The following is a 9,917-nucleotide window of genomic DNA, read 5'->3' as shown; positions in this document are numbered from 1 at the left end:
GCCCGACGTCATCAAATTGAATGGGGATTTTCCGATACTTCTCATTGGCTACTCGACATCCGAATAGCCAATAAAATTCGTCGTCTAGAAATGCATGGCGGAATCTTCAAAGTAAAGGAATTTCGTGTCAACAGCAGTGTTTGAATTGTCTCGTATGATCCTGGTTGCTTACTTTGAAGACTATATTAGGGTGAGTTTGTCAGTAAAGGTTTGTTTTTAACTTTATTCGCATGGATTTTAAACAGTGTGCCGCCTTTGCGAGATTGGCATGTGATAAGCAACTTTGCTTTTGTGGCCGCACTCACGGTGACAGTGGCCAGTGATCAATGACAATGTCTAAGGTGTAGTGTTTGTGGATTTCCCTTACGGAGTAAGGGGAGTAAGAGAAACAACTCCCTTAATTTTCCCCTCCCGTGACCGGAACCAATAAGCCACGCTTCGGCGGGCTTATTTGTTAGTGTTGACTGAAGATCCCAACTGAACAGACGTACACACTGACAGCGCGCCGTAACAAGAGACAGCAGCACTTTCCGAGCTGGGCTTGGGTGCTGCCTTTTACCACGTGTGTTTTCATGTACGTCGGAGCGATAGAATACATGCGTGAAGTGTCTCGTCTTGTTATATGTTTACAGCTCGGCTTTCACAACGAAGGGAAAGCAACCTTCATCTGAATGGTGTAGTGTCCAAAGTGAACTCTTTCGGTCCACAGTTCATTTTGTAAATTTATCCCATTAAGCCTATTTAATTGGGTGTATTTACACCCCCGGTATAGGGGTGTGTATAGGATTCGGTCGATGTGTTTGTTTGTTTGTTTGTGTTCGCATATAGATCTCAAGAATGAACGGACCGATCGTCACCAAACTTGGTGAACAGGTTCTATACATTCCTGAGACGGTCCTTACAAAAATTGGGACCAGTCAAACACACGGTTAGGGAGTTATTGGTGGATTAAGATTCTACAAGGACTTATAGAGGGACATATTAATGGTCAAAGGGAAATAACCTTCTCAGTTGGTGGCAGTGAGAATGGTTATTTCCCTTTGACCAACGGGGGTGTTTTTCCTACCTCGGAGGAATTTCTTGTTTATTTTTCGTAATCTGCAGTGCCAGACCACAGGCGGAAGTCTTTCTGTGATAGTAGTAGTCCAGTGGACGGTCTTCCGCCTGTGGCCAGACTCGGCTTGTGCTACTAAGTCATGCACTAAGCTCTGTTCCCATGCACTGTCAACAGCCTCAAGAGTAGACTGGAACGCACACTGGCAAAATCTACCCTCAAAATATGACCCAGATGGCAAGATCGTGACATAGACGAAAATGTGTTTGAATCTGAATGTTCATGTGATTTGTGATTTGTAACTTAGTTGTCTCTGCTGTACAATTGAATGTGAATATTAGGCCCCGTGGCCATAGGCTTTCACGCCTCACGTGATAGAAAAATGAACCAACGTTATTTTTGTCGTGATGCGCCATACGACTTCACGCTTCACGCCTCACGTATCACGCGTGAATAGGAAAGTGGGAAGGTTCACTTTTTCCAAGACGTGATATGAGGATGGAGATCTTATTGAGCTGGTTAGAGCGAGGCAACTACTTTGGGATCCTAGGCATCCTGATTATAAGGGCCAAAAGGTTAGTTTTGATTGATTTTTTGAATGAAAATCCAACAGACACAGACATGGCAAACAAAATAGGCTGGCCGAGAGCATACACTGATAATTGTCCAGAAATTTGTTTTCATCCGAAGAATCCATTTTCGAGCGCTAAACTGAAATCAAAAACAAACCATCAACATAGGGAGCGTGAGGCGTGATGTCCTACCAAAAAAAGACGTGAGGCGTGATAGTCTATGGCCCAGCAGCCTTAGGTGCAAATAAATGGCTGAGGTGTTTATTGTATTATTGTACTGACAGGTGACGAGAAAGAGCCAGAAAGAGCATCATGAGTCAACTGGGACTGGACGAGATGTTGATGTACGGGGAACAGCTGCTCACAGTGCTGGTGGGGGACAATACGGAGGCTGCCACCATGCACAACATACATGAGATCAGCCGACAAGTGATCGCCATCCGTCAGAAACAGATGCAGCAAATGAAGGAGGATGTTGAGTGTGAGTTGTGGTCTTCTACAAGTTCTAGTGCTACAAGGCTGGTTTTCCTAAAGTGATTCTGCTAATCTGTCTTGAAATTCTGCAAATTAGAGCCTTGCATCCTTCCTCCCTTTGTATTTGTGTGTGTGTGTGGGGGGGGGGGGGGGGCTGTGTTCTGAACCAGCTAAGCGTAAGATCATTTCATGGCTGTGAAAGGACCATGTCTGCACACATACGTGTATTCACAACGTAAAAAGTTTAACGTCCTTGAAGAAAACAAGCACACATTTGTGGCAATAAAAACAAATTCTACTTTGATATGCATTATGGAAAAAAAATCTGGTAAAAATATAGAAACTTTACAACTTGAATTAAAATAATAGAACTGAACATTATTGAGTCACTTGAGAAAATGTGACTCTATGTAATCGGTCAGTGTTAGTCTGTCCGGCCGGCCGTCCGGCCGGCCGTCCGTCCGTCCGGCCGTCCGTAGACACCACCTTAACGTTGGACTTTTCTCGGAAACTATCAAAGCGATCGGGCTCATATTTTGTTTAGTCGTGACCTCCAATGACCTCTACACTTTAACGATGGTTTCGTTGACCTTTGACCTTTTTCAAGGTCACAGGTCAGCGTCAAAGGAAAAATTAGACATTTTATATCTTTGACAAAGTTCATCGGATGTGATTGAAACTTTGTAGGATTATTCTTTACATCAAAGTATTTACATCTGTAGCCTTTTACGAACGTTATCAGAAAAACAAGGGAGATAACTAGCCTTTTCTGTTCGGCAACACACAACTTAACGTTGGGCTTTTCTCGGAAACTATAAAAGTGACCGGGCTCAAATTTTATGTGAACGTGACTCATTGTGTTGTGAATAGCAATTTCTTCCTGTCCATCTGATGCCTCATATAATATTCAGAACTGCGAAAGTGACTCGATCGAGCGTTTGCTCTTCTTGTTATGTCTAGATCTGACCAGGGAAGTGGGCGTCAGTGACGGGGCAGGAGACTCGAACAGCACACCTGATGACCTGGCAAGCATAGAGACCTTGCTGCAGAACAAAGTGGAGGCAGTGAGTACGCAGTCTAGCACAGTCATCAGGGAGTGTCAGCAGCTGAAAGAAGGGCTGACAAAAGCGCAGAGGGAGCTTGAAACACTGAAGGAACAGCGCCAGTCTCAAAAAGATGCCATAACAGCTGCCTTACCAAAGGCTCGGTGAGAACGAGATACCTAATTGTGTGTGTTTGATTCTGTGAGTGTGGTGTTCTTATTAGATGATTGATAACTTCTGTTTGAAAATATGTGCCTTTTTGATGTTGTTTGTGTGTGTGCATACTCGGAAGATGAACGCTTGTTTGCTATTTTTGTTGTGCCAAGCTGATTTTCTGACGTTGGGAAACCAAGGGGATCATTGCAGATGTGCCTGTGGAAGAGTTCAAAGTTATTGCAGACATTTGGGGCTCCCATGGGGTCGCCTTCACGCGGCGGGAGTGTTTCCACAGAGCTACCCCACCCCTTTACTTCTCTTCTTTTGTCTTATTTCTGCCTTACCAGTCCTTTCACCTATATTTCCTTCCAAGAAAACTCTCCCTACTATTCCCTGCAGTTTTCCAATTCTTTTCTTGTTGTCTTATTTTTACCTGACTGGATCCATCACCTTTATTTCACTTACCAAAAGTCTTCTTTTTCACATCCTTATTTCTCTGCCCCCCGCATGTCGTAAGAGCCGACTAACGGATTCTGTTTCTCCTTTTACCCTTGTTGAGTGGTTCTTGTATAGAATATAGTCAATGTTTGTAAAGATTTTAGTCAAGCAGTATGTAAGAAATGTTAAGTCCTTTGTCCTGGAAACTTGCATTCTCCCAGTAAGGTCATATATTGTACTACGTTGCAAGCCCCTGGAGCAATTTTTTGATTAGTGCTTTTGTGAACAAGAAACACTTAACAAGTGGCTCTATCCCATCTCCCCCCTTTCCCCTATCCCATCTCCCCCCTTTCCCTCGTCGCGATATAACCTTCGTGGTTGAAAACGACGTTAAACACCAAATAAAGAAAGAAAGATTGCAGACATTTGGGGAAAAGGAGGGTCACACACACACTCAAGATTGTATTTTGTATTTTAATGTTTGCATGCATGGGGGAGTGGGGTATACCTGTTAGTGTTACACTTACAGGGTTTAGCCTAGGAGGAGAAAACTCAGGGTCATTTGAACCCCTCAAGCAAATTTATAGACAATGTTCGGAAAAGAACTGTCAGGATTAACAAACGTTGTGGACGGGTTGCGGCCCACTTTAGTGAGTCAAACAATAACATGAGGTTGACCAGTTAAAACCAGCTATCGCAGCGAATAACTGACTCTGATGTGTATGTTATGCAGTGTCCGCTCAATATGATGGCTTTTTCTTTCGAAAATCTGCACATTGTGTAGCATTGTAAATAGCCTGGCATATTTTAAGAGGTTTTCATTTTGGTATTTTGCTCTAATGAGCTTTTGTGTGTGCGTGTGTGTGCGTGTGGGAAAGTGTCCCATCATTATGTGTAGCGAACATCTGAGACAGTAGTTGATAGCGATAGATAAGATTCATTTGAATTGTGTACGTGATTGTGTTTCCATTTAGTTAAGGTTTATTTGTTTTTAATGTGTATTGTTGCTGTTATTAAGATTATTATATTTAAGATTGATTTAAGGCGTATGTTGTGTATTGTCGCTGTTATTAAGATTATTATATAAGATTGTAAGGTGCTTAGAACTATTTTAGGATTTGCACCCTATAAATACCCTTACATCTATTATTATTATTATTATTATTAATTACATCGGAGTCAGTTATTTGCTGCGATTGTTGGATTTAACTGGTTGACCACATGTTATCCCCAAGTACGCTAGTACTTGGGCTCAGCAGACTTTAATTGTGTGTCTGTGTGTGTGTGTGTGTGTCTTTCTCCACTTAACAGCTTATTGCTGGGAAACTACTGGGCGCAGTTCGTTCAAAAGTTGATACACTAACTTGATAATAGGTCCGATTGATCGTATTAAAACTTCATAATGTTACCTGGGACCTAAATGCGAAATAATCCACAAAAACGACTCTTGGCGGTGGGCGCAATTCGCGGTGGGATAGAACTGCTGTTCGGCTAATAGAACAGCCAGCCAGTTGGTGGCTTGGTGGAAAGCACGTCCGCCTATGGCCAAAGTGATCCGGGTTCGATTCCCGGCATGGGCGATCTATTTTTTTTTATTTTTTTTTTATTAAATTCTTGTTTACTATTGTTTATCCCCGAGTACGTTAGTACTTGGGCTCAGCGGACTTTAATCATGTGTCTGTGTGTGTGTGAGTCTGTGTGTGAGTGTGTGTGTGTCTTTCTCCACTTAACAGCTTATTGCTGGGAAGCTACTGGGCGCAGTTCGTTCAAAAGTTGATACACTAACTTGATAATAGGTCCGATTGATCGTATTAAAACTTCATAATGTTACCTGGGACCTAAATGCGAAATAAACCACAAAAACGACTTGGCGTAGGACGAATTCAAACGGCAACAACCAGCCTCATAGAACAGCCTGCCAGCACCCAATAGCCTTAAATTTCACTGATAGAATTGTCAGAGTTGGTGGTAGGCACGTCCGCCTATGGTCAGAGTGATCCGGGTTCGATTCCCGGTATGGGCGGTCTTTTTTTTTTTCTTTTTTTTTTTGAATTCTTGTTTACTATTGTTTATTATGAACGTTTTAATGTTTTATTTTACTCTAATAATTGTTTTTATTGTGTAAAATAAATAAATAATTTTTTTATTTTGTTTTATTTTTATTTTTTTTAAATCCACGTGCACAAGACAAAAAATTTCATACTGGGGGAGCGAGCCAGTCTGAAGAGTACTCGGGTCCAGCGCGAGCGTTTTTTATTGTTTGACTCGCGTTCTGGAGGGCATCTCTTCCACAACGCTTGAAAACCTGACAGAGTTGTTTGTGGAAAATGTCTATTGTGTATCTCACTATCTGTTGGATGTGCAGGTGTGATGCCAACTTGTACAGCAACATTACCAACCTGCGCTGGCAGTTCAACACAGAACCTCATGAAGTCAAGGGATGTATCCTTTTCACTTTGGTCTGGATCTTCTTCTTCTTCTGCGTTCGTGGGCTGAAACTCCCACGTACACTCGTGTTTTTTGCACGAGTGGAATTTTACGTGTATGACCGTTTTGGTCTGGATATTCTGCATTCATTTTTATTTAATATTTGCATTATCCTAGTTCTGCACTAGCTGGATCATACAGCTGCTTGGGAGTAAATTTGTACCATTAATTTATATTTCATCACTTTTTCAACATCTCATGTGCAGTTTACTGGACAAATAATGGCTGGTTTTTTTTCTATATGTCATATCAGTCATTTTGTGTTATCTGCCACAAATGCCGTTGATGCAGTTGGAAGGAATAATCTCTTAGTCTTATAGCCTTTGAATCTCAAATTTTTCTATCAAAAGACCATTCTACAGTTCAGAAACTGAAGAGCCAGTTTTACTCAATCATGTTCAGGGTTCAGATTTTACTCTTATTTGTCATCAGGCTAGATTTCAAGCCAAACTTTTCAATCATTGGCTAAATGTTTAATTGCTGATACGTACATGTGTATGTAGCTGTCTGTTTCACAATAGTATAGTGCATTTTGCTGAAGCAGTACAATTCCTTGACGGCGACAAAGACATCTGCAACAATGCTGGTGTGAAGACTTTTAACCTCAACTCCCAGGAAGTGTCGCGCTTCTTCATCACCAACTATCTGTGGGATTTGATTGAAGAGGACTGGTAGGCTTTACAGCCTGTGTTCCATGAGTATGCTGTTGAAATTTAGCATTTGAAAGGGGTATTTAGGGTCTACTTGAGAAATAAGGTACATTTGCAGGAGGGGGGGAGCTTCCGGAACCCAGGACTCCCCCCCCCCCCCCCCCCCCCCCGATCCAGCCCTGGGTGGCTTGTCATGACAGGTAATGAGGTAGGCTATGTTTTGGTCAAGATATCTGATAGTGCAAACTATGGGGCCCAGCAGTTTTCTTTATTTGGTGTTTAACGTCGTTTTCAACCACGAAGGTTATATCGCGACGGGGAAAGGGGGGAGATGGGATAGAGCCACTTGTCAATTGTTTCTTGTTCACAAAAGCACTAATCAAAAATTTGCTCCAGGGGCTTGCAACTGGGAGAATGCAAGTTTTCAGTACAGAGGACTTAACATTTCTTACATACTGCTTGACTAAAATCTTTACAAAAATTGACTATATTCTATACAAGAAACACTTAACAAGGGTAAAAAGAGAAACAGAATCCGTTAGTCGCCTCTTACGACATGCTGGGGAGCATCGGGTAAATTCTTCCCCCTAAACCGCGGGGGGTGGCCCAGCAGTGTCCCTGGAGCGAACTGCAGACTTCATCACATTAACAGTCTAGCGGGATGGCGACAGGTACGCACAAGAAGGTCAAGATAGTAGACAAATGGACAACAGGAAATGTTCTCTTCTCAGAAAGGTCTTGCATTGCAGATTCCCCTTCACTACACACTTTGGACTTCCACAATTTGGTTGCAGATGCTGGATTGCCTGAATAGTAGTGTATACCATGAGTACTACATTGTACTACCTGACGTGTACGTACCTTGGTCTGATGCTAAAACTGTACTCACCTTATTTTCCACGACATCCTAATCACGTGCCGCCCTTACACATCAGGCACTGTTGAACGAGGATGTGCGATTGTATATATATTGAAACCTCAGTTTTGTTGGGGGGAGGGGGGGGAGGGGTTGAATATTGAAACGCATTCTGTCTCTCTCTCTGTCACAACCCACGTGCACACAATAAAACAGGCATGTTGCATGTTTTGTAAAGCTATAAAAGCAAACAAAGGATTATTCTGCTGTTTTCTGGTGTAACTGTTTATTTGACATGTATTGTCTCAATAAAATGAGCTGATGTTTATCCACATTGTTTTGAGTGATCGACAAGAAGAAGAAGATCCACATTGTTTGGTTGTTTGTATTTTTTTCTTCTTCTTTTTTTCAAGTAACTGTGATCACAATGTTGCCAAAGCCATGACTCCTTTAAAGGCACACTCCTTCCTGTGCAAGCAGTTCGGCTCACCATCTCAGATCTTGAAAGGCTTTTCCATCAATTAAGATCATCCCTCCACTGGGTCACATACCAAACACCAACACCCTGGCTGCTTGCTGTGCTGAGTTCGAATTTATTCATGAATTTTCTGAACTATACATAATTGATTCATAAAAAAAATCTCACTTTGCATAGAGTGCACCGAGGCTGTTGATATTTTGGATGTAACCAAGTGCTGGGATGATCATATCCCATGTAAAAGCCTGGTGAGATCTGAGATGGTGAGCCGAACTAAACTTGGCCAAAAAATTATTGCAACAAATTTCAAACCCAAATTAAAGCATTAATCCCCGTGTCATTTTATTTACACTTTGTATGCCAGAGAAGGCCGTTCACTTAACCTTCAGGATCACCATTTGGATTATATATTTCTTTTACAGGAATCACGTGACTGCCGCTTAAGTAAGGGTACCCTCAAAATCGACCAGACAAAAACGGAAGAGCCGAATGAAAAATCGAAGAAAAATCACAATAGGCAAAACGTTGCAACTTTTACATACGAGAAGAAAGTCAAACCAATTATCTACCCTGAACCGATTGTTTTGTTTTGCTACCTTGCGTATTTCGCGTGCTTTGCTATTCCTACTGATGCAGGTGTCGATCGCAAGAGCGGTCAAAAACGGGACTTTTTGCGTCATTTTTTAGGGGTATCACGACAAAAAAGTCTGCACTTTAGCAAAGACTTGGGGTATTGCTTTGAAACTTTCAGAATATTTTACCAACATACTAGAGATACTTCGAGCGAAATGATGGATTGTTACAGGTGTTTGTTAAAATGTTATGCAATTTTTCGAAAGAAGTTTTTAATCTTGTCGTAGGATTGTTCCCTTGGGTCCAAAAAATGTATGACTTTGCATGTCTTTAGAAAAATGATTGATACACACACTGCTAAAGTTTTATGCGCGTGTAAGCACTGACGCAGATTTGCTGGACCAGTAAACACGCTACATATTTAAGCGATGATTCTGGTTCCCACAGCGATGCCCAGCCAAGCGTGACTGTAGCATGTTTTAAGAGGCACGCAGCGATAACAGCTGTAAGCGCGAAACAGCGTGAACGTTCCATTTTTTCCTCATGAGTTTGCATGACTAGCAAATTAACGCCACCAGCTACACGCAAATGAAACTTAGACAGAATCTGTATCAATCATTTATCTGTAGATATGCAAAGTCATGTTTTTTTTGGACACAAGTGAACAATCCTATGACAAGTTTAACAACATTTTCCGAAACATTGCGTCACATCTGGATAAATAACCGTAACGATCCAAACTTTCGCAGCGAAGTATCTCTAGTATGTTGGTAAAATATTCTGAAAGTTTCAAAGCAATCCACCAAGTCATTGCGAAAATGTAGCGCTTTTTGACATGATACCCATAAAAATTGACGTAAAACGTTCCGTTTTTGACCGCTCTTGCGATCAACACCTGCATCAGTAGGAATAGCATAGCACGCGAAATACGCAAGGTAGCAAAACAAAATAATCTGTTCAGGGTAGATAATTGGTTTGACTTTCTTCTCGTATGTGAAAGTTGCAAAGTTTTGGCTATTGTGATTTTTTGTCGATTTTTCATTCGGCTCTTCCGTTTTTGTCTGGTCGATTTTGAGGGTACCGTACACTTACTTGAGCGGCGGTCACATGATCCCTGTAAAAAAAAAAATGTAATC

General features: G+C 41.7%; 1 protein-coding gene across 2 annotated transcripts; it reads left to right on the top strand.

Annotated features, from left to right (window-relative positions):
- The first annotated feature begins 51 nt into the window (after nt 1-51).
- LOC138958283 (kinetochore protein spc24-like) lies at nt 52-8,058 on the top strand. Of its 2 annotated transcripts, none has more exons than XM_070329394.1 (5): nt 52-190; nt 1,911-2,107; nt 3,061-3,307; nt 6,103-6,179; nt 6,793-8,058. In XM_070329394.1, exons 2-5 carry the CDS (start codon nt 1,939-1,941, stop codon nt 6,897-6,899), a joined length of 600 nt encoding a protein of 199 aa, XP_070185495.1. In that variant the 5' UTR covers nt 52-190; nt 1,911-1,938; the 3' UTR covers nt 6,900-8,058. The 2 variants fall into 2 exon arrangements, with proteins under 2 accessions (XP_070185495.1, XP_070185496.1); XM_070329395.1 differs by lacking the exon at nt 52-190 and adding an exon at nt 354-574.
- The last annotated feature ends 1,859 nt before the right edge of the window (nt 8,059-9,917 follow it).

This window comes from Littorina saxatilis, linkage group LG2 (assembly GCF_037325665.1).
Source record: "Littorina saxatilis isolate snail1 linkage group LG2, US_GU_Lsax_2.0, whole genome shotgun sequence".
NCBI classification, from domain to species: domain Eukaryota; kingdom Metazoa; phylum Mollusca; class Gastropoda; order Littorinimorpha; family Littorinidae; genus Littorina; species Littorina saxatilis.
The sequence above is the reverse complement of the archived record's forward strand: the minus strand, read 5'-3'. Positions and strand labels throughout refer to the sequence as shown.

Excerpts from the sequence above, each read along its gene's own strand:
- LOC138958283 (XM_070329394.1), top strand. The coding sequence starts at position 1,939 with ATGAGTCAACTGGGACTGGACGAGATGTTGATGTACGGGGAACAGCTG. Across the intron at positions 3,308-6,102 it reads GCTGCCTTACCAAAGGCTCG|GTGTGATGCCAACTTGTACA; the intron begins GTGAGAACGAGA and ends TTGGATGTGCAG. Across the intron at positions 6,180-6,792 it reads ACCTCATGAAGTCAAGGGAT|ACATCTGCAACAATGCTGGT; the intron begins GTATCCTTTTCA and ends ACGGCGACAAAG.